General features: G+C 46.7%; 1 protein-coding gene across 1 annotated transcript in view; it reads right to left on the bottom strand.

The window, feature by feature from the left end:
• Nucleotides 1-25,000, bottom strand: part of cntn2 (contactin 2) — a 158,942-nt gene that overhangs the window by 69,788 nt on the left and 64,154 nt on the right. Inside the window, exons 11-13 of the mRNA XM_070549098.1 lie at nt 17,593-17,743; nt 15,667-15,794; nt 4,859-5,034 (exon numbers count right to left, since the gene is read on the bottom strand). Of these exons, the coding sequence (XP_070405199.1) occupies nt 4,859-5,034; nt 15,667-15,794; nt 17,593-17,743 (455 nt within the window). The remainder of the gene's footprint in view (nt 1-4,858; nt 5,035-15,666; nt 15,795-17,592; nt 17,744-25,000) is intronic.

Genomic DNA, 25,000 nt, shown 5'->3' with positions numbered 1-25,000 from the left:
TGAATCCAGGTGTGTAGAAGAAGGGTTACAACTAAAAGCTGCTCGATACCGGCCCTCCAGGACCAGGATTGGGCACCCCTGTGTAAAAGCATAAACTTAATTTCACCTTGATATAAAGAACAGGATGTGATATTACAACTGTGTTAACCCTAAGAAGTGAATGGTCGGGGTGTTTTTAGTGCCTTTCCTGGGATTTAATATATCTCCAGATGGCAGGGAGCTAAAGGAGGGGAATTTGGATGAGATAGGAATTCCTCGCTCAACGCTGGTGTTAGAAGGAGCACTAGGAAAGTTGTAATTAATTTCTGGGCTGGTGCCTAATTACACCTTAGAAAAGCACATCTATTAAGGATATGAAAAAGAGACCCAGGAAGGTAATTGAAGGAAAATTCCAGACCTTTGATAGGATGTTGACACAGGAAGACCAAGACATGTTTATAAGTCTGCTGGACTTGACATCTTACCCTCATCTTTGTTTAAAAGTGCTTTTCAGTCCATCGGTCCCAGCGTGCTCTCTATAATTAATGCTTCTCTGGTTTCTGGTCAGGTCCATGCTTACTTTAAGAACGCTGTAATCCACCCGCTTCTTCAAAAACCGAGTCTCGACCCCTCTCTCCATAGCAGCTTCAGACCCATCTCTAAACTTCCGTTCATCTCCAAGATCTTGGAAAAGGTTGTGGCTAAACAACTCACAGCTGCTCTTGATGAACATAACATCTATGATAGCTTCCAGTCAGGTTTTCGTAGAGCTCATTCTACTGAAACAGCTCTTCTTAGGGTCTCTAATGACCTTCTGACTCACAGTGATGCAGGGGACTGTTCTGTTCTGGTCCTGCTGGACCTGACTGCAGCCTTTGACACTGTTGACCATCACCTGCCACTGGAGAGGCTGAGAGACTGGGTAGGCCTATCAGGATCTGCTCTGGAGTGGTTCTCCTCTTATCTCTCTGAGCGCTCCTTTTCTGTGGCCGTCTCCAAGTTTAGGTCCTCCACCACCTCTCTTACCCATGGTGTCCCACAAGGTTCTGTGCTGGGGCCTCTGCTCTTCCTCCTCTATCTGCTTCCTCTTCAGCACATCCTGAGCTCCTTCAAAGGAATCCATCTTTATGCAGATGACATCCAACTGTACATCTCCTTTAAGCCCCATGAGATGTCTAAGCTGCAGATGTTACACACCTGCTTAGACTCTATCAAAACCTGGATGGTGGGAGCTTTCTTCAGCTGAATGAAGATAAGACTGAGATCCTCATCTGTGCCCCAGACAAGCTGGTTCCCAAAGTCAGAGACTCTCTTGGTCAGCTTGCTTCCCACACCAAACCTTCTGTCAGGAATCTTGGCGTGACCTTTGACCCAGCTCTCACCCGGATTCTCATGTCAGTTCTCTTGTTGGCTCTTCCTTCTTCCATCTCAGGAACGTTGCTAAGCTGAGTCCCATTCTGTCCCGCTCTGAACTTGAGACAGTTCTCCACACCTTCATCTCCTCACGCTTAGACTACTGTAACTCTCTTTTCACGTGTCTGAGCAGAACCTCCCTGAACCGTCTACAGGTGGTTCAGAACGCCTGTGCTTGGCTTCTGACCAAGTCCTCCAAACACACCCACATCACCCCGCTTCTCCTCCAGCTTCACTGGCTGCCAGTCAACTTCAGGGTTCATTTCAAGATCCTGGTTCTGGTCTACAGGGCCTTACATGGACAAGCACCATCTTACATTGGTGATCTTCTTAGACCCTACACCCCCAGCAGGTCCCTGAGGTCCAGTGATCAAAGCCTACTGGTTGTGCAGCACCAGGCTAAAGGTCAAAGGTGACAGATCATTTGCTGCTGTGGCCCCCAGACTCTGGACCTCTCTCCCCCTGAGCCTGAGATCAGTGGACTCAGTGGTCTCCTTTAAAAAGCAGCTGAAGACTCACTTGCTTTCTAAATTCTTTTTTATATTTTTGCATTTCTTGTTTTTGTGAAGCACCTCATGATTTTTATCTTGAGAGGCGCTATAGCAATGATATTTTCTTCTTCTTCTTCTGGGGTATTGCAGATCAAAGGCACTGTCTATAGTGGAAAAAGATCCAACCACAAGGCTTGCAGTAAGTGTGCAGATATCAGAGGCAGGATGTATTACTTATTTGCACAAATGGAGACAAGAGAGATGCCCGTGTGTGTTTTTTAGGTTCTAAGAATTGGTTGGGACCTGAACTAAGTAAATTTAACCACGATGTACGTGAATTAACAGCACTACTGCACATTTACCCTCGTTTAAGAGGACTAGCTGGAAAAAATTTGATTAGATTCCTGACGGACTCTGATCGTTGATCCAAGGTGTGTCTCAGAAGCTGCTTAATGGTTGAGTATCGTCCTATAGTTATGGGACATGACAGGCAGTGCTGGTGGATCCATAGACCTGCATTGTGAAGAAGGCCAGCAGAACTAAAGATAAAAAAGAGACAACCAGATTTGAAAGTGCAACCCATAGATTTCATATTCTATGTATGGATAAAAGAAACCAAACAAAAGCAGGTCAAAGTGGGCTTTTTTTTTTTAAGAAAAAGGATGGAGTGACCATGCACCAGAGGTGTGGCCTAATAATAGGAACAGCACAGTGAGCTGAGATATAGCAGTGGTTCAATTGTTATCCCGATGCAGTAACAAAAAAACATTGTTTTTCTTGGATGAGGGATGAGTTGTTGAAATGGCAGAGAAGCTCCTCCCACATGGAAAAGGAAATGTGTTGGCTGATGCAGAAGAGTGGAGGCTGATTGCTCAGATGAGACAAACAATGCATGTAGCAGCTGACCATGTGAATTCGCATAAAGAAACAAGGAACTGATTTCACTGGAAACAGGGAAGCTGGTTCATTGGCTCAAGCAAGGCGTCTGGAGTTGGTTTTGGGTCTGCAGGCTTTAATGGGCATGAGTAAAGCCGAGAGGCAAGATATCCTTGCGGAAAATCCTAAAACCCTAACCCATAAGCAACTGGGTCATGTCGGCACTGCCAGCATTTTGGAGAAATTGAAAGCAGAAAGGGGCTCTTTGGGAGTTCTGCAGCTGGGTGAAGGGATACAAGAAGTGAAGAGGAAGTGTGCTGTGTTTCAGAAGCTTGGCAGAACTAAGGAGAGCGCTTCAATGGTAAACGGCCAGTACAGCACCTTCTTAGGCTTCTACAACCCGCCAAGGCACTTGACAACAAGCAGTCATTCATCCATTCACACACTGGTGGGGATGAACTACGATGAGCTGGCCTCGGGCGCACTGACAGAGGCGAGGCTGCCGAGCACAGGCACCATGGGTTAAGTGTCTTGCCCAAGGACACAACAGCATCATTCTCTGGTCAGAGCTGGGATCGAACCTGCAACCTTCTGATTACTGGACAACCTGCTCAACCTCCTGAGCTGCTGCTGTTTAAGGGATTATCAGATAGGTTATCCGGATGGTTCTTCCATTTCAGCTGATGTGGGAGAGATACCAGGAAGCAAAAAGCATAGCGGTTTCTGACGATTAAACAGGATTGGGGCTCAAAAGGATGGTTTGTTCCCATAAAAGGATGAAGTGCCCCACAATGGCTGAGAAGCTCTCTATTTGGCTGCCTGCTAACCCAGAAATAAAAACCCTACGTTCTGTCAACGGAGCCCACTTCAAGAACCAAAAGGTTAAAACACTAACTGAGGAACTAGGTGTAAATCATGCTTTATTATACTCTATAAATCTAATACAAAGAAAGGAGGAAGAGTAGCATAAATGTCCAGCAGACAGCTCAGCTGTTTAGCTGGAAGACGGGAAAGAAGACTCACTGACAATGGTCTTGTCAGAAGAACGCTTGTGCGGTCTCGTCACTTCCGGAACTTCCGCGAGCGCCCTACAGGCTTAGCTCAGCTGACCTGTTTACTTGAATGTAATCAGATTGCTAGCGCATCATCTGGGTGCTTCAGCTCGATTAAGAACCAGTTCTCCTTCAGCCCCACGAACGTGTTTTACATGCAATTAAAAAAATGGCGTGACTCCGGTGTCTCTGCGTTGGTGTTATAGCAGAGCAACGTGTCATCAGTCAGCCTACTGTCTCACTGAGCAGTGCTGTGCTGTGGGCTCCACTCGGCCGGTTAGGGCTGCAGTCAGGTGTTTACCCCACAGCACCCAGGCTGCTAATGAACTGTGCAGGAAGCTGCTGCTGGCTAGTTCTACCTGCCAGTCTGAGGCTCCCACTAGTAGTTAGGCTACACTTCAGCCGACCAGTCAGTTGATAGGTGGGTGTGTACGGTTTAATGCACGGACAACATCAATGTAAAGGCAACTACCCTACTACTGCTACTTTATGTGATGCCTGCTTTCTGAGGCACAAGCTAGCAATGTCATTTGCTCAGTGATGTATCACATTCAACAGCACCGTCTGCTTAGCTGTGCTAAACTTTACTTATGGGCCGTTCCCATCTGTACCGGGTCGGCCCGGGCCGGGTAGCCCCAGTCGGCCCCAGCCTGGCCCGGTTGATTCCACACATCCTTGCCTTAAGCCCATGTGGGCTGATTCTACCCACCAATCAGAGGCTTGCTCTAATGGAAGGTGTGGATTTTCTGTCAGCAGTGGGTGTGTTGGCCCTGGTCGGCCTGAAGCAGACCCCCTCCAGAAGAGGGCTGAGAATGAGCCTCGGTTGGCCCGGAAAAATACCAGGCCACCCAGATATGTAAACAACCTACGCTACCCGGCCCGGGCCGACCCGGTACAGATGGGAATGGCCCATTAGATTTTCCTGAATTTCTAAGCTGCTAAAAACATAAAAAAAAAAACCCATTACTTCCTGGCTGGGTGTAAATGTACCTGGTGTTTGCACCAAATTAACTGTCAGTGATGGAAGTCATCAAATCCTGCACTCACCCCCTCCACTCGGTGAAAAGGCCCATCACTGTTCTCAAGGGAGAGCAGGACTCCATTCAGGGCCCAAGTGAATGTGAGGTCCATTGTTGGGTCATGGGAAGCGTGACACTGCAGTGTGGCGTTCTCTCCCTGGTTGATGTCAGCATTGGAGGGAGCTAGCGTGATCTTAGTGGCGTCTGAAAGGAAATAAAAGCTGGCATAAATGTTTGCTGGGACCCAAATAAAAAGATAGTATAAAGTTGTGGAACTGATGCTTCTGTTAGGGAAAACAAACACTGGAACAGGAAGGCAGCTGAAGAACAGCAGAACAGAACAGTGAGAAGTTCTGGGAATTTCTTAAGCCCATTCCGGTTCCAGGGCCCTCATTCATCAAACGTTCGTAGAAAAACTCCAATATTCCTCTCTAGGAATGAAGTTTAGAATGTTCGTATGAACGGTTAAAATCCTGATTTATGAAACGTGCGGTGGCCTCTCGTGCGCACGCTCCTCTGCAATCGTCTGATGATAAATCCCACCTGTGCGTACCCAGGTGCTCGTGTCCGTTCTCAGTCGTTTACATACAGGAACGCTAATGCTACGCCCTCAGCACGTGAGGCGATTCCCTTCGTTCTACCTGGAGTAAAGAAAGAAAACTTTGTGGCGAGATCGAGACCCTGGCTGCCGAAGTGCAAAAGAATCAAACAAGTTGCAGAGGTTCCAAACGCGGTCGGGACAGATGAGAGGTATGCATGATGTCAGGAATAAATTAAACTTTAATATGATAGGATTGGATGTCTGAGAGTGCAGCCTCTTCTGAGCTGCTAGTCAGTCTGGTTGCCCTGGCAATGCGTGTATGATCGGAGAGCAGAGGAGGTTCTGACGGGTTCTCATAGTTGTAAAATAGAACGTGGACTGGAATGAGATTTGGGAGGTTTATCTGTCGCTCCATGGAGGTCCCGACTCATGGCAAAGGTTCAGAAGACACGGAACATGGAGAAAGTAAAAACAGTGATTAAAAATAAACACAAAACCAGCCATGCTACAATGTCTAATCCCCGTTGGTCACAGGCGTCTTTTACAGGTTTTAGCACCAATTATGTCACACTATAAATTAAAAATATCTATTGGGTAAAACAGTGTTCAGAATACTGCTCTTTGCTTTTAAATCCCTACATAAATTGGCTCTTCTGTGCATTTGTGGAAAGTCCCGCTTGCATCGTGACCTTTCAGATGAATAGGCGACCATCAGAATGAAGGAGCTCCACTCCGGTGCTCCGGGGTTCACGGTCTATGTTTGAGCCGGGCCGTGGGGGGAATGTACGGAACAGCCACCACCGATCTCCTTTACCCAACCGTTTTGGCGCCCTGGAGCTAGAGTTCCCTCCTCTTGCAGCCCGGGAGCCTCGCACCTCCAGAGGACCGCCACCCTCTCAGCGGTCAGCGCAGCAGTCATTCTCCTCGTCGTGCCAAACTCTGGGCTGCACAGGCCCCTGACGGTGGTATAGCCTCTGCCCAGCTTTAACCTGCACACCCATCATCAGCGACTCCATCATTCGTCATGTAAAGATGAAAGGAGCCCTCACTGTCCGTTTCCCTGGAGCTACTGTGATGGACACTGTTGGTAAGATCTTGCAGCTCCTTCAACTTCATGACTGTGAGTAGAGTTGGAATTCACTAACTTGCTTTAGTAAATCCTTACTTTGGTTAAATAAATCAGTTGTTGAACCCCCACTCCTCTGTTTGGTCTCCTTTCTTATTACAGCCCACCACTTCCAGTCTGGGTTGTAACAATCTGCAGACAGATTTCTGAGTATCTCCTCCTTCGGTACACAGATCCTCACTGAGCCAAGTACTGTGAACAAATAGTTTCTCCATGATATTATCCAGCAAGGTCCCGTTTTTGTCAAAACAAGGGTGAGGTAATGAAAAAATAGAAATATTTCAATAAATTAACATTTAAATTATTTATATGCATCATTAAAATAAAAAAAAAACATGTTTTGAAATATATAAAGTGCACCAAACTTGACTCAGTCCATTCAACAATTCTAAATGGACAATTATGTAACTCATCAATTAATTATTTGAAAGGATAATTTGTCAATTAAATACTGAAAAAAATAAACAATTCATTAATGAGGCAAGAATCTCTCTCTCTCTCTCTCTCTCTCTCTCTCTCTCTCTCTCTCTCTCTCTCTCTCTCTCTCTCTCTCTCTCTCTCTCTCTCTCTCTCTCTCTCTCTCTCTCTCTCTCTCTCTCTCTCTCTCTCTCTCTCTCTCTCTCTCTCTCTCTCTCTCTCTCTCTCTCTCTCTCTCTCTCTCTCTCTCTCTCTCTCTCTCTCTCTCTCTCTCTCTCTCTCTCTCTCTCTCTCTCTCTCTCTCTCTCTCTCTCTCTCTCTCTCTCTCTCTCTCTCTCTCTCTCTCTCTCTCTCTCTCTCTCTCTCTCTCTCTCTCTCTCTCTCTCTCTCTCTCTCTCTCTCTCTCTCTCTCTCTCTCTCTGGAAGCCCCACTCTAAGGGAGTTTGCAGTGTATTAGTGAGTCATATATTGTACAACCACAGTCATAAAGTTTTCAATCAGTAGTTTTATTTCAGTATGTATTTTTCCAGTATCACAATAAATGTAATTTTATATGGTTAAAACCATCTAGCTTATGTGCACTTTTTAAAACACTGCCCAGCAAACATTCGGACGTTTAATGACAGTTGAACGGTCACAACTGTAAAATACCTGAAATTAAGAAAAATAAACATGACATCTACTGCATCTTCCTTGCCCGGACTCGAACCTGGATCCTCCGGGGGGAGAGTCACCCGCTCTCCCAACTGAGCTATGCCAGCAACTACTGAATATCAGATTTTTTATATAGATAGGTAGAGGGTAAAGTGCGGGGTAAACTAACCAATCAGAGGACAGAGAAGATCTGCCACAGGCCACGCCTCCAGAGTGCCAAAAGCCCTTACAGCCGAGCGAGCAGGAGTCAGGTTTTAGTCCTGAAGTCCAAAGATCAAAACTTTTTAGAGAAAATGTTTGAATTTCCAAAGGAATTTAAAATAAAAGCTTAGATATCAACTGATAAACGGTGACCCTCAAAAGCTCTTGATTTTGATGAAACGAGGCAAAATAAAATATAAGAACTTTATTGAAAGACAGCAAGCAATATTTTGAATGAATGAATGTATTTACATAACTAAGAAAATATACAGACGAATTCCAGATTAATACAAACAGATTTGGCTTCACATATAAGAACTGTTGCTGGTTTGTGTTGTTTCACAGTCTTTACAAAACAAAGATAATTTGATGTTTTATCAACAAACTACAGTCATAAAGAAAGTATTTAGGCGTTAAACAAGAATTCATTAACAACTGCTGATTTCTTTCCAAAAATTAAGTGTGAAAGCCGAGTGGATTTGCCATAATGTGAGGTCATCAGCAGGCGCAGGACCCTGAGCAGTTCTGGTACCGACACCGGCTACCGAATGCAGGCTACACTGCACAGATGCGCCCTCTCTGGTGGACTTTGGTACTGCATGCCAGTTCTAAGCTATTTTTGTTTTACTCTTCAAAAGTCTAAATTAGATTCGGGGCTTTTCAGAAAACATCCGGGGCTTAAGCCCTATCCCCGCCCTGCAGGTAGTCTTACCGGGCCATGTTCCACTCAGTGTTTCATACTTGCTCTAATGTTCGACAGCAGAAAATAAAAACGTGAATGAGTACAACGTCATGATGTCAGCTCTATCAAAACACTGTGAGGGCAGAGCCCCAACCTTTCATGCTGTTTTAGCTTAGATGCACAGACCACAGCCAAGAGGCGGTGAGAACTGGAGACTGACATGTTCATTTGAACAGAGCTGCTAACATAAATAAATTAAATTCAACATGGCTAAATCATTAAATAGAATGACATGGTAACCATACATTTACTATAGCAATGCTACATACTAGCCAGACTAGAATGATAGCAAACAATAAGTAGCATACTATTTATCTCCGATAGATTAATGTCACTTTTATTTATTATTTTAGATCACACGTGTCAGACACAAGGCCCGCGGGCCAGATGTGGCCCGCCACATCATTTTATGTGGCCCACAAGAGCTCCAAGTGTCTTAAAATAGGTCTATGTCGCTTCAAAGCGTACATTGACTATAAACTACATGTTCCATAATGCATGGGGATTGTATAAGTAGTGCAGTGACCGTACTTTGCCACTAGGTCACAGTGTGTCCACATTCGTGTTTAATGAATGCAACAAGTGAAAATAACTGTCCACAAATGATCCCAAAATGTCCAGGAAGGGAAGGATCGATGCAGAAGGAAGGCGTTTCAACAAAAATGGAAAATGTTGATGCTTCAAGGAGAAAAACCGGAATGTCTTTACAGTCATTAGCATCCATGCTACTAGCATCAGCGTCTGCAGCGGTACCTCCTCTGCCTCAGACAAACTGAGAACACTCCTCTCAATCAGCGCCACGTTTACTCAGCAATTAGCCGACTTTGAAGCCCAGAAATGGATTTTAACCGCTCAGTCATCTGCTGCTGACAGAAAGCTCACCGACCAACTTCCAAACTGAGATGATTTAGCTTCAGTCAGTCTGACTCCGTAGCTGCTGGAGTTTTTATCTCTCCTCCCTGACACTCTGACTAACAGCGTGGTCCAGATGTTCTCCATGTTCAGCAGCACTAACCTATGTGAGCACCTGTTGCCTGTGATGAAGATGAACAGAACAACACGGCTCTTCCTCAGCTCAGAGCCCAACCCCACAGGTGCAGGTGTGTGGCTGGAACAGGTGAGCATCACAGGAAATCAGAGTGGAGCAAACTGGGCTTGGATTACGTTGGTTTTTATGCACTTTTTCTGCTCCAAAGCATGAAAGTTAAAAGGTGAGATATTACATTTTCCTTTAAGAGAATTACTATGTTTTACTTATGTTGGCCTGTGAAAAAATATTTCACCCACTTTAAAACAGGAAAGGCTACAGATAGAAGAATAGAAATAAAATAGAAAATCCCTTATTCCATCTTTCAGTTCTTTTTAAAACACAGAAAAGGTTCATTTACCTGCGGCTGCAAACGAAACGTTGCAGGTAAATAAACCTTTTCTGTGTTTTAAAAAGAACTGAAAGATGGAATTTGAAACTAAACACAGCAAGAACACACCAAAGATGTTTAAAGAAAGTCCCTTAATTGTCCATCAGTGGGGAAAGCTTGGTGTCACAGTAGCAACAACATTCATTACAGCAGAAGAGAGTAAATAATAAGAATAAGCATGACAACATAAAATAGAAATACTTAGAAGATTCAAAAGTTTAAAAAATTCAAAGAAAGCTGTATATATACACATTTAAGGAATAATATTTTTTAAATGAGACATAACTTATGACTACCACTGATGTGTTCTTTATTTAAAATCCATTTGCCCGTGTGTAAGCTGGTTTTCCACATACAGTGTTGCTGCAAACATACGTTTTGTTTCCAAAGAAAAAGGTTCAGCCGTACATGTCTGTAGATGGAGGAATGGGTTTGGCCCGCGACTTTGGCCCAGGGTGAATTTGAGTTCAACACGCTTGTTTTAGAAGATCAGAAACGAAAAATTCTGAGAAACAAAATACTTCAGTCCCTAAAAAAGGAAAAGTGCTTATCCAGCACGTGGCGGGCAGGGACCCAAGAGCATTCCTCGGGACCAAAACCCTCCTCGTCCACAAGGTAGTGCAACACCCGGCCCCATCGCCGGGACCACAGAATGTGTCGAACAGCGTAGACAGGGCCCCCAGAAACAAACCAGGCGGGCGGAGGGGGCCTGGAGGAGGGCACCAGACGGGATGTAGACACAGGATTGATATGAGACACATGAAAGGTGGGACAGACCCGCAGGGTGCTGGAGAGACAGAGACGAACTGCAACAGGATTAACCACCTTGGAGACAGGAAAGGGGCCAACAAAGCGGGGAGCCAGTTTACGATTCTCGACCCTCAGAGGAAGGTCCTTGGTGGACAACCAGACCTTCTGTCCCACCCAGTACACAGGCGCGGGGGTCCTCCTCCTGTTAGCGGATCTAGAATAGACAGCAGAGGTTTTAAGTAGCACCCGGCGTGTGAGTCACCAAACCCGCTGACATCGGACGGCTGCGGCATGAGCAGACGGGACCTTGGCAGGAAGTTCTTGGAGCATAAACACAGGAGGACCTCCCCAAGGTCTTTGGAAGACGGCAACTTGACTAGAGGGACCAAATGGCTCATCTTGGAAAAACGATCAACAACGGTTAAGAGTACAGTATAAGTGTTAGAAACAGGCAGACCCATGACGAAGTCCATGGAAATGTGAGACCAAGGACGATGTGGGATAGGCAATGGGCACAGGTAGCCAGCGGGGTTTCGACGGGAGGATTTAGCCCGACAGCAGGTCCTGCATGCTGAGACGAACTCCTTGACGTTCCGGGACAAGGTCCCCCACCAGAAGCGACTCCAAACCACTGACAAGATCTTACTGATCCCTGGATGGCAAAAAAGGTGAGAGGAGTGACACAAAGACAGTACCTCGGAAACCAGGTGGTCCGAGACAAAGAGGAGGCCCTTAGGGCAGTCTGTGGGGACTGGATGCTGTTGATGGGTAGCCCTTATCCTCTCCTCAATGTCAAGGTAAGTGACCGCCAATCGCACACTGTCAGGTAGGATGTAGTCTCCTCTTTCAGCAACCTGCTCCTCCGCCGAGTCCTCGTAGAGCAGGGAAAGGGCATCCGGCTTGACGTTCTTGGTCCCTGGTCTGTAGGACAAGGTGAAATTAAATCTTGAAGAGAACAAAGCCCACCTGGCTTGCCTGGGGGTTAGCCTCTTGGCATTGGTGATGTACTGGAGATTCTTGTTGTCAATCCAAACAAGGAATGCTCCTTGGCACCCTCCAACCAGTGCCTCCATTCCACTAGCGCCTGCTTGACTGTCAGTAGTTCCCGATCCCCTACATCATCATAGCTGCATTCAGCAGCACACAAGCTTTTGGAAAAGAAGGCACAGGGGTGAATCAACCCATCAACACACCTTTGGCTGTGGACGGCACCTACACCCGAGTCAGAAGCATCCACTTCAACAATGAACTGACGGGAAGGGTCAGGAGAGCGCAGAATGGGTGCAAAGACAAACAGGTCCTTTAGGCGTGAGAAAGCCTGGTTTGCTGGTTCATTCCTGGTTTGCTGGTTCATTCCAGACAAAATTAACCCTTGATGATGTGAGGGCATGGAGGGGTGCAGCTATAGAACTGTAACCCCTGATAAAACGTCAATAGAAATGGGCAAAGCCAAGGAACCTTTGAAGCTGTTTCCGGTTCTGAGGAATTGGCCATTCCTTGACTGATGCCACCTTGGAAGGGTCCATGGATACTTGATTGGGGGCAATGACAAAACCGAGAAAGGAAGTGGAGAGCTGATGAAACTCACTTTTCTCGGCTTTAACATACAGGTTTTGTAGGAGATGGAGCAGAACCAAGCGGACATGATCGCAATGGGATGAGAAGGCCTTGGAGAAGATGAGGATATCGTCCAAGTACACAACACATAATGACCAATCATGTCCCTCAGAATGTCATTGAACAATCCCTGGAACACGGCGGGGGCATTTGTGAGACCAAAGGGCATAACAAGGTACTCATAGTGTCCAGTGGGGGTATTGAAAGCCGTCTTCCATTCATCACCCTCTTTGATCCGCATTAGGTGATAAGCATTTCTGAGGTCGAGTTTGGTGCACACACTGGAACCCTGTAGTTGTTCAAAAGCAGTGTTGATGAATGGAAGGGGATAACGGTTCTTTACTGTGATTTCATTCAATCTCCTATAGTCTATACAAGGCCTCAGGGACCCATCCTTTGTCCCCACATAGAAAAAGCCTGCACCAGCGGGGGATGAAGACGGGAGTATGATCCCAGCTTGGAGGGGTTCCTCAATGTACTTGGTCATGGCTTGAGTTTCAGGGCCTGAAAGAGAGTACAAACGTCCCCTCGGGGGAAAAGAGCCAGGCAGGAAGTCAATGGCGCAGTCATAGGGTCTGTGGGGTCGAGAGAAGAAGCTCTATGTTTATTAAATACCTCCTTGAGGTCATGGTACTCTGTGGGAACCTTAGATAGGTTGGGCAATGCTTCTTGAATCTGCTGTAATGTGTTCATGGGTTTCAGCAGAAAAAAGGCAGGAGGAATGACAGCCTGTAAACCAACCGAGGACCTCCCATTTGTTCCAGTCAATATGAGGGTTGTGTATCCTTAACCAGGAAGCCCCCAGTATGATGGGAATGTTAGGGGAATGGATTATTAGGAAGGAAATGTATTCATGATGATTACCTCCAATGGTGACTTTGACAGGAACTGTTTCTTGGGTCACTTTGTGTAGGACATGACCACCTATAGCTAGCACATCCCGAGTCCTAGAAGTGGGTAACATCTCAATGTTCAAAGCTTTGGCACATTCAATGTCCATGAACTCTGCGTCAGCCCCTGAGTCAACGAAGGCTGACCCCTGCTTTACATGACCATTAATATGGATCTGAATAGAGACCATTGGAGGGGTTTTGCTGGACTTGTTAAGACTCAGTAAAAGCCTCTCACCTCTTACTGAGTCTAGCCTTTGGACACTTTCGGACTTGATGGTTCCTTCCTCCACAATTGAAACACAATCCCTCCTTAAATCTCCTCTCCCTCTCTTGGGGGTCGGACGGGCTTGGCCGATCTGCATGGGTTCCGAAACATTGGTACTCACAGGAGGGGTCATCAACGATCGAGATGGGAGTTCAGAGCTGGGCCGGAAGCGAGGCATCTGATGTGAACCACCCCTCTCCAGCTGTCGGTCGTGAAGCCTTAAATCAATCCTGGTAGCTAGGGGTTCCAGTTCTGCCAGGTCCCTGGGTGCGTCACGAGTAGCGAGCTCGTCCTTGATTTCCTCAGTCAATCCTTGATAGAAGGCGTCACAGAGAGCCTCATCATTCCAGTTACTATCAACAGACAAGGTGTGAAAATCAATTATATACTCTGCCACACGCTTCTTGCCTTGCTTCAAAGACAACAGGCCTCGGGCCGCCTCCCTCTTGGGTAGAACAGGATCAAAAACTCTGATGAGTTCTGCAGCAAAATCCTTGAAACAATAACAGATCAGTGAGTTCCTCTGCCACTCTTCCGTCCCCCATTTCTTGGCTTTGTCAGACCGTAAAGAAATAACAAAGGCAACCTTGGCACGTTCAGTGGGAAAACAGGAGGGTATATATTTCACATTGGGTGATAAATGATCTGCACTGGCCTTGCTCACCCTTAAACACTTCAGGAGGGGTCAGGTGTGGCTCCCTGAGGGGTGAGATGTGGCGTTGGGGGGCTGCAGTAGAAGTTGAAGTCTTAGGTGTAGTAACAGAGGAAGAATCACCCAACATGGTTAACATCTGCTGCATGTTGGTCTCGAGTTTTGTTTGCCATTCCTGAGGGGGCGACGGGTCCATACTGGCCAGATTGTTCTGTAAAGGGTTTTCTGGAGACCCGGAATTCAGCCACACACAGGAGTTAAATATATAAAAAGATACTTTATTAAAGGAGTGAGGGTTTGGGCATGAGCTGGGTCTCTGCAGCAAGTTCTGTTGAAGGGGTCAGTGTAGAGGGAAAATGTGGCAGAGGCAGAGACAGGGGGAAACGTTGGTTTGGATTGGAGAGTTCCCCGGATGTTCCTTAGACAGAAAACTCTCCCTCCTCTTCTGTCTGTGAATATGTCTCCTCTTTTAACAGGAGGAGCAGACTAGGATCAGAAGCCGTGGTTAAAAACAGGGTCGGAGTCCAGAGGTCAGAAAAGCAGACAAATCCTTTAAGGGCTAGGCAGAGACAATCCCAGAACGTGTACAGGACTCGGTAGGTCAGAACGATGAATTGCTGGAATGCTGAGAAAAAAGGCAACAGACAATCTGGCAGAGATCACTGAGGGTTTAAATAGAGGAAAGAACAGGTGTGCTCCATGAGGTAATCAGGTGAACTAAATGATGCTGATCAGTGCAGGAAGGGCAACCAGCATGACAGGCAGAATATGAGGAACATGAATCATTACAAATTGTGAAAAATTAGAAGATAATCAGATGGATGAGCTGTCAGTGCTAGCAGCGTGTTTGCTTCTGGGAAGGCCTCAGCCTCATGTAAAAGTAATTAATAAGCTAGTAATTAAAATGTATTTACATTGTACTTATCACAGAAAAATGTCTCACCAAGATAAAACGGTCACGATCCTCTAATTAAAATCAGAAAATTTCAATATAAAGATGCAGAAAAGAAAAGAATTTAGCAAAATTAGATTTAAACAAAAGGGGCTTTAGCTACTTTTCAAAGGTGACAGACTGGTTCGTACTCCGTAAAAATCAGGGACGCTAATTCCAAAGTCGTGGAGCAACAGCCTGGAAAGAGCATTCACGTCTACTTTTCTATCTAGTCTTCTAGAAGGTTCTGGTTTGTGTCCCTGAGGGCTCAGGTATAGAGCATGAGGTTTTAACAGTTCAGTAAAAATGTAAAAGTGCTAGAGCCTAGAGGGCAGAGGCTAGCAGAGTGGTTTTATAGCTGAAAGCACCTGCCAACCTCCGTTAGCTTAATTAGCTCGTAGTTACGTCATTTCAGAGTTTGTTGGGTGTAAATCATCTGCTTCTCCCACCATCACAGCTTTGCTCTCAGCTCCATTTTTGTGTTTTGTAAAAAGATGTGTGATGTGACAAAGGTAGAAGTGGTAGGAACCACCTACTGGGCTTCAATTCAGCTCTTCAGAAACCTGCTGGTGATGGCAGGGAGGGTTTGTCCATCTTGTATTTACAGTCTTTAGTAGGTTCGAGCTTACCTCTGACAGACAGGTGTCCCGTGCTGTTTGCTTTGCCCAGGTAGTTTTCAGCAAAGCAGGTATATTTTCCTTCATCAATCCTGCTGATGTTGTGGATCCATAACATGCCGTCAGGAGTCACTGTGATTCTAGGAGAACACAATAAAACAGTCACCACTTTTGGCCCAGTTTCTCACCGGGCTGAAAACGCTGGTTACCAGGTGGTTCCTCAAAATTCACAAGTTTTCAGCCACAGTGGTCCATAGATGTGTGGAACACTCGTATACAGTTGCAGTGGTCTCTAGTAGGAATTAATGTAAGTAAGGGGAATCTGAAATAAACCAAAGCATTGCAAAGGCCCACCGGGGTGCTGATGCAATGTGACTTCTGGCCAGTGCTCTGAGTGTCAAAGTGAAGAAATTGAACGACGCGCGGGTAAACGGCGGGAGTAACTATGACTCTCTTAAGGTAGCCAAATACCTCGTCATCTAATTGGTGATGTGCATGAACGGACGAACGAGTTTACCACAGTTGAGGTGGCTCGGGCGTCTAGTTAGGATGCCTCCTGGATGCTTCCCTGCTGAGGTTTTCCAGGCACGTCCAACTGATGATGTGATGTGGGTGTGTTTGGAGGACTTGGTCAGAAGCCGAGCACAGGCGTTCTGAACCACCTGTAGACGGTTCAGGGAGGTTCTGCTCAGACACGTGAAAAGAGAGTTACAGTAGTCTAAGCGTGAGGAGATGAAGGTGTGGAGAACTGTCTCAAGTTCAGAGCGGGACAGAATGGGACTCAGCTTAGCAACGTTCCTGAGATGGAAGAAGGAAGAGCCAACAAGAGAACTGACATGAGAATCCAGGGTGAGAGCTGGGTCAAAGGTCACGCCAAGATTCCTGACAGAAGGTTTGGTGTGGGAAGCAAGCTGACCAAGAGAGTCTCTGACTTTGGGAACCAGCTTGTCTGGGGCACAGATGAGGATCTCAGTCTTATCTTCATTCAGCTGTAGAAAGCTCCCACCATCCAGGCTTTGATAGAGTCTAAGCAGGTGTGTAACAGCTGCAGCTTAGACATCTCATGGGGCTTAAAGGAGATACACATGCTCATTGTGTGAGTGTGAGTTTGGAGCCCTGATAAAGAAAATGAACTTATGGCTTGCTGTATCTTGAATCTATGATGCTTGTAAAACAGCTGTTTTTGTGAGATTCACTGAGACTGGTTTATGATTGGTCATTGGATGTAACATGCGCAAATCCATCCCTTTCCTAGAACAAGTGCAGGCTGACCTACAGGGAACATCATTGAATGAATCAATATCCAAGAAAGTAGCTATGGGTCATCACAAATGTTTCTAGGTCCTTTTGGGAAAGAAAACTAATGAAGGGCTCTGAGAAGTTGTTAAAATAGCTGCAAAAGCACTAAGTTGACAACACTGTGAAAGGAGGTTTTATTGATCTGCACCTCAGAGCCGTGCGAGAGTAAACTGCACGCGGGGACGACACATAACCGTATCCTTTTTCTATGATTGTTGAAAACTCAGATCGTAATTGAGATTAAAATTCATTTAATCGACTAGCTCCATGTGTGCGTGTGTGTGTGCGTGCGTGCGTGTGTGTGTGTGCGTGCGCACCTGTACGTGCTTGTTAATGACTAATTTTTCCAACAGAGAAACTCTGAGTGTGCATGGGGGTTGAGGGGGCTGAGGAGAGTTCTGTCAGTCACTGCCCAAGCGTCGCTCTCTCAGTCCACTTTAAAAGTACTTTTCAAACAGGAAGTGTGGGTGGAGTAAGACTCTGATAGGGTGGTGACGTGATTTTGAACGAATCCCCACAGAGACAGTATGGTGGCATCTAGATGCCCACCGTAGAAAAGCCTCTGGTCCAGCAATCAACCACTGTTGATTGAGGAGACTACTCCCGAGGCACAAGTCTGCTTAAGAAAAGGCCCGGCACCTGCTGTTGTTGGTGAGCAGCTCTGTCCCACGGCTCCAGGACAGGATGGGCTTTGGTGCTGCTTGAGGGTGACACTCAATCATCACTTGCCCCCCTCTGGCTGCTGGGATCAGCTTCCTGACTGGATTCAACTTGAAATCTGGAGCTTGAACTGGAATCAAGAAACAGAGAAGAGCAAGTCAGAGTCTCAGTAAAAAAGAAATTAAACTGTATAAATAACACATTCTAGCTAATCTGATTTTTCTCAGAGATTTACCAGGCCTAAGAAAAATAATGCATTCTCTAGAGCAGGGGCCACCAACCTGGTGACCCCAGGAACCATATAAACCCTTTTCCTCTAAACAGCATAAGCCAAAGATAAACAACAATCTGCTTTTAAAAGGTGTTTAGCACTCATTTAATCAATACATTTACAGTGGTCCTTGGTAGGAATGAATGCCTTGCACCCATGCTCGAGGCTTAAAAAGCCCATAAACGCCTGCATCAGCACGGACTAAAGTATTAGTGAACTTTATTTTTATAGTGCCTTCAAACAGCGTTGCTCAGAGAAGAGCAACAGACATAGAATAAATATGGGGCAAAAATGCAGAAGTCAGGATAAAAATGGGCATAGACATTAAATAAAAACAAATAAAAATCAACAGATAAAAAGGATAAAAATCACTAAATCTAAAAAAAACTGCCACAGAAGTACTGTGTGTACAGGCTCCTTGGTTTGAGCTACTTTTGTACTTCAGAAGTAAATTTGCTGTCATTCTCTGGCTAACCGATTGCCTCAGTGGCAGCACTTAACATTGCTGTTGTTACAAGTTTTAGTTTGTAACTAGAACATTTAGACTTGTTTCTTCAGCCTTCAGAGAGTACAGACGCTTTTTTCTCAGCTCCCTTATCGGCTTCCCCAAGGCTCTTGTCCTGTCTGCCTACAGAGCACTTCTCTGCATTTCTCCTGAAACCACTACTCTCTTTTTGGAAATATGGACTTAATTAATTGGTCATTCAACGTGATTGACAAAATTTTCTCTACGATGAGAATGGAGAAGGGGGCTCCCACCTGTCCCGAGGGGACATTCGCATCGGGATATGCACTCGATTCTTGGGAGGTCTGGTGAATCGTGTGCCTCTCTCAGCTGTCCATCGAGGACGTGGAAGATTTGTGGATATTCGGCCTGATGATCACTGGATTTCTTCTGATTGGAGTGGGAGGATATCTGGTTTTCTGGAAATTTGGGAAGATGGGAGCGATCGGAGTGCGACCCGTACCCACGGAATGTGCCGCTCGTGCGGTGACCTCACAGACTGGGACGTTACTCGAGGTGAACCGTAAGCTGGACAATGTCCTTGCGGCGTTGCCTGTGTTAGTGCGCAAGATGGATTTGATCTCGGAGAGGGTCGCCGGACGATGCGGGGATGTGGAATGTAAAATTGGCTTCACTGGTGGACATGAATGACCACTTAGAGACTACAAGACGGAGGGGAAGATTATCTCTGTCTACCCTAAACAAAGTTATGTTTATCCTTATCTGACGCCATAGCAGCCTCTCAAGGCTGCCTCAACACCCCCCCACAAAAGGAGGAATGCCGACAGATGCTGTGTCCCGACCTTCACCCTCTCCCTTCAGGCTATATCTGCAGGGACCTCAATGTGCTCTCTGTTCCTTATCTCTCCCTCCCACCTGTTGTTCTGCAGCTGGTCGATGCGCCGCAGTGGCAGCTCCCATTGGAGGCTTCAGGATCCCGCCCACCCCCACCTCCCCATTGGACTCTGATGTTGTACACGTGCTGTCTGTGCTTCCATGTCGGGTGTTTTTTTGCATTGGAGTGCTACACCCTGCTGGTGTAACCCTGTTAATGCCTTTTTTTTTCCCCTCCCTGAACTTTCCTCATGTAACACCCTTTTCATCTAACTATTAAGGTAGCGTGACTCATGTTGCGAATGACCGCAGTCACCAATTCTTGTTATGTGTCTTACCCACGTATGTCTGATCTTTGAATTGTGTGTGCTGAAACTGAATTTCATTTCTCTGTAAGTCCTGCACATGTGGAGAATATGACAATAAATGACTCTTGACTCTTGACTCTTGACTCTTGACTTCCTCAGGCTGACGTCTGCAGCCGCAGACGAAACGTAGCGCGGGAAAGCAGGAAACAAAACTGTTTCTGTGTTTTAAAAAAAGAACGACAGCATGGAAATAGAACCACGGCACAGCAAGAACACACCTAAGTTGTAACTAGAACATTTCTGAATTTATCTTAATGTGCTTATTGGTTCATATCCACAAGGTTTTATGTCACCGATGTAGCTGCAGCTGAGACAGTGGCATCTCCCTTGTGGGTAGACCTCTTCTTTAGTAATCTATGCATTTTGTAGGCTTTTTGTGTCACGACCAGAACTTGGAAGACCAGTGATGACAGCAAACACAGTAAAAGTTTCATAAAAAGTCTTTATTGACGTAGCGTTACCAGAGGAGGGCGAGGCAGGAGAAAGAGTTGGGGAGGAGGCGTGGGTCAAAACCAGATTGGGACAAGCAGGTACAGGGAGCAGGCTGGAGACGTGGTAGTAGACAGGCGAGGGTCGCGGTGGCAGGCAGAGTTTAAGGCAGGGGTCAGGCGAAAAAATGGGGTCCAGAGGCTGTGAAGGCAAGGTGCAAGGCTGGAAGATCACCCAACAAAAAGTGTTCAATAATCTGGCAGGGGACTGGTGGCTGGCTGGTGAATATATAGCAGGGGGAGCAGGTGTGTGTAATGAGCTGATGACAGGGACAGGTGAGATGAATGCAGTGACTGAGGGCTTGATGAGGAGGCAGCAGAGGCAGAGGAGGGTGAAAGACTGGGAGTCATGACAGAACCCCCCCTCAAGGGCGGATTTCAGACGCCCACAGGAAACCAGAGCAGGGTGGGAGGAGGGGGACCAGGAAGGAGGGCCAGAGCAGGGCGGGAGGAGGAGGGCCAGAGGGGTCTGTGGGACCGGCGACGGGGAGCCAGGAGCCGGGACTGCGGGAGTCTAGGGGGCCGGCGACGGGCAACCAGGAGCCGGGACTGCGGGAATCTGGGGGGCCGGCGACGGGCGAGGACTGGACTGGAGGTGATGGCTGCCGATGACTGGCCTGGAGTCAGAGGGGACGTAGACTCTGGAGACTGAGGCGGGGATGTAGACTCTGCAGGCTGACGGGATGTAGATGTAGACTCTGCAGGCTGACGGGACGAAGACGTGGACTCTGCAGGCTGATGGGACGAAGATGTGGACTCTGCAGGCTGACAGGACGAAGACGTGGACTCTGCAGGTGACAAACTTGGTGCCGATGACTTGGCTTTAGGCGTCGCTGCAGGCGAAACCTCCTGGACAGGCTGGTGCGCCGGGGTAGGAGCCTCTTGGACAGGTGGAGCTAACTTGACTGGAGGCATAGCCGCTGCAGGCGGAGCCTCTTGGACGGGCGGTGCTGACTTGACTGGAGGTGGAGCCACTGCAGGCGGAGCCTATTGGACAGACTGGACCGGATGCAGTGCGACCTCCGGGACCACCGCTGGAACAGGGTGCGGTGCAACCTCCGTTGATCCTGGAAAAGTGGAATGTGGGGTGGATGCGAAGAGGTCTGGGGAGATGGAGGCAGACCGCCGCAGGATTGATGACCTTGGACACTGGGAAGGGTCAGATGAAACGAGGAGCCAGCTTACGACAATCCACCAGTAGGGGAACGTCCTTAGCAGACAGCCAGACCCGTTGCCCAAGACTGTAGACAGGAGCAGGTATTCTGCGATGATTGGCAGAGCGTGAGTAGATGGCCGATGAACAGACGAGGTTCCTGCAATCCACCCGCCATGCCCGATGACATCTAAGAGTGGCCGCCTGGGCCGACGGAACCCTGGACACATGGTCCTGCAGGGAGAAGATGGGAGGTTGAAACCCGTATACAGCATAGAATGGGGATACACCTGTGGAGCTCGATGGAAGGGAATTGAGGGCATGTTCCATTCACGGCAGGTTACGTGACCAGGGGGTAGAATCGTCCTCACAGAGTACACGAAGCCTGGTCTCCACCTCCTGGTTGATTGTCTCCGATTGTCCATCAGTCTGGGGGTGAAAACCGGACGAGAGACTCACTTGAATGCCCAGACGAACACAGAACTCTTTCCAGAAGACAGAGACAAACTGAGGTCCTCGATCGGAAACAATGCCCAAGGGCAGTCCATGAAGGCGGAAAACCTCCTTAGCCACGATGTCAGCCATGTCCTTGGCAGAGGGGAGTTTCCTGAGGGGAACCAGATGCGACATTTTTGAAAAACGGTCCACAATGGTGAGGATTACCTTATATCCATCAGAAGGGGGAAGACCCGTAATGAAATCCATGCTGAGATGAGACCAGGGTTGGCGAGGAATAGGCAACGGGAGTAACAGTCCTGCTGAGGGTCTGCAAGAATTCTTGGCTTGGGCACAGGTAGGACAGGCTGAAGCAAATTCCTTGACATCTTTCGACAGAGTAGACCACCAGAAGTGATTGTGAATGATGGCAAGTGTTTTGGAGATGCCTGGATGACAATAAAGACGGGAACTATGACAAAAGGTGAGTACCTTGGAGCGAAGGGTGTCAGGAATGAACAGGCAATCAGGAGGACAGTGGGAAGGTGTTGTTGATGGGCCTGTCTGAGTTGATTCTCCGGTTCCAGTCTAGACACCCCAAGAAGAACTTTCTGTGGGAGGATCAATGAGTCATGGTCCTGGACCTGGTCAGATGCTGAGGGTTCCATAGATCTGGACAGGGCGTAGGGTTTTGTATTCTTCTCTCCTGGGCGGTAACTTAGTCCAGGTTTGAAAACTGGCTGCTGAGGTACAGTGTGCAGAGGTCCCGGTCACTGCTCATGCAGTCGACCGGTCCACTATTGTAGTGAGGGAACAGTTCTACAGACATTGAACTCTTGGTCGTTTCCCTTCGCCCATTTTATCTCCCGAGAGAATTTCCTCAGCTTTTTATCATGCTGGTCTACATTCATCCAGAAGCCTCTTTTGTTTCTGGTGAGCCATGAGTGTCTCATGCCTCAAGAGGAGGGATGGCTGATAACAATTTTCCTACACACACACACTCACCTGTGTGCCTCTGTTATAAGATAAGTAAATAGAACACATTTGTGATTGAGGTAATGGCTGAATGTTTGAGTCCTTGAATTTGAGCTGAAAGAACCCTTGTTAGTACAACTGTGGATGAAAATAACTGGAGTCCAGAGTGACAGAAAATATTTGAATATTGGACGATAAGAATCTTTGCTGAACACGAGTCAAAATCAACAATGATCTCCCAGAATTTTCTTGTGCTTTTTCGCCCACAGGTCGTGAAACCGGGAAATGGGTTCTGATGAAGGTGCTGAAGCGAAACAGATGGGGCAGCCAGAGGTCCATTCGAAGTACTCCTCATCACTCCTACTGCTGTGAAGATCGCTGAGAGGCCATCTTGGATTCATCTATCCCACTGCAAGCTTATCAACGTCAACTAACTGCTTTTAGAAGCATAACGAAGTCCAGCTTCAAAGGGGTGGACCATCACTAGGGTGCCACGTCTCAAAACCAGTGTCTGGTCTAGGGTTGTCACGGTAACCGGTAACCCCGGTAAAAAAGTTGACAATAATAATAACCATCTTGTTTTTTTAAAAACTATATTATCTCGGTGGGTTTACCGTGGCTGCGGTGTAGGCGCGGTGACCCTTACCAGCCACCGTATCTGCTGCTGAAGTTGCCGGCGGCACATGCGCACTTTGTTGTTTACAACCAAAACTTTCTTGAAGCTAAAGCTGAACTAATGGCCAAAGGAGGAGACGGCAGTGTGCAAGACATTTATTATCCCTCAAAGAAGACAAAGTCGGAAGTACGGGCATTTTTTGGATATTTGAAGAATGCCGAGGGACAGCTGATAGAAGACGGCTATCCTGTTTGCAGCACGTGCAGAAAAAGTGTCTGTGAAAGGCAGCAACGCTTCAAATCTCATGACACATCTGATCTAATATTTTAAAATGATGACATCAAACAGACAAAAAATAAGAAGTTATGGGCAGATATTGTATTTTAAAGACTAAAGGGGAAAAATGTAAACAAATAAACAACATAATTACAAAATAACAAATTTTAGGCAAAATTTAGACACAAACTGAGGACAATTTTTTCCTGATGTACAGGGTTTATTTAGTTGTCTGAAAATGTAGCACGTTTAAAAAAAATACCGCGATAATACCGAAAACCGTGATAACTTTGGTCACAATAACCGTGAGGTTAAATTTTCACATCGTGACAACCCTAGTCTGGTCTTCTTCAAGATCAATGGTTACACCACATTGTTGATGTTGATGGTCGCACTTGGGCCACCTCTCAGCACCTGATGGAACGACTGGGACAGCAGCATCTGAGGGGGAACTGGAACTGAAACGACAGATTGGGGCTCCTCCCTGACCGCGCACCTACAGTACGACGTAACCTGCATCCACCTCGGCTGAAGACCCCCTGGAACGCAACTACGACAGGACACAGCGAAGAAGAGACACTGGAAAAGGATCACTGCTTCAATCACCTGCACCCAATCTCCAACCTGGTTTCACGGTCAAAGGATCAGAAGGATTTTCGGGGACAAGATCAGCTCCCTGACAATTGGACAACCACCTCAACACGCCACGGAAGGACTCTGATGTCTTCCTATTGAGAAGTTGAACTGTGCGCTCACATTCCCGGTCTCCTTTATTGCACTCCGGACCTGGACTTTAAGGTACTCATCAACGTGAGACTGACAACATCCTGATCAACGAAGAGGACTCTAACCTTCCAAACTATTCTCCAACCGAGACTCCCAGCCCACAGACAAGCCTTTGATGAAGAGTAATTGATTTGCCTCCGCTTCTGCCATAGTTAGAGCTGCATAAATCAATATTACACATTCATTTTCCCTCATCCACAGAAAGAGTCGTCTGCAACTTGAAGCTTTAAATTAAATTCACCTGATGTCTCAGTAAACTCTACTGATGTTTTTTGTACATTATGTGGTTTTGCTAACCCTTCCCAACCTCTTTACAGGGACTGCTATAAACTGTAGAGCTGCTGCATTGCAGTAAATTCACGTAAATATGTATGAAATAGCTTTTCTTAAGTTTATGATGGTGTTGATTTAACTGTCTTCCATTATCTGACTTGTATCTCTGTAAACTGCTGTTTGATGTTATTGTCAGTCGTGTTTGCCTTCCTGCGTTTTATTATTTTATTTGTTCTTCGTGTTGTTGTTTTCTTTTTGTTTGGTTATCATATTTGGATAAACATGAGGGATTATGCTATGGAAATTTTATATTTCATTACTTTAGTCCGGTTAAAAAATCTATTAACTGAAAGTCCTGAAAGCTCTCTCTCTCTCTCTCTCTCTCTCTCTCTCTCTCTCTCTCTCTC

The sequence above is a fragment of the Nothobranchius furzeri genome, chromosome 3 (assembly GCF_043380555.1).
Source record: "Nothobranchius furzeri strain GRZ-AD chromosome 3, NfurGRZ-RIMD1, whole genome shotgun sequence".
NCBI classification, from domain to species: domain Eukaryota; kingdom Metazoa; phylum Chordata; class Actinopteri; order Cyprinodontiformes; family Nothobranchiidae; genus Nothobranchius; species Nothobranchius furzeri.
The sequence above is the reverse complement of the archived record's forward strand: the minus strand, read 5'-3'. Positions and strand labels throughout refer to the sequence as shown.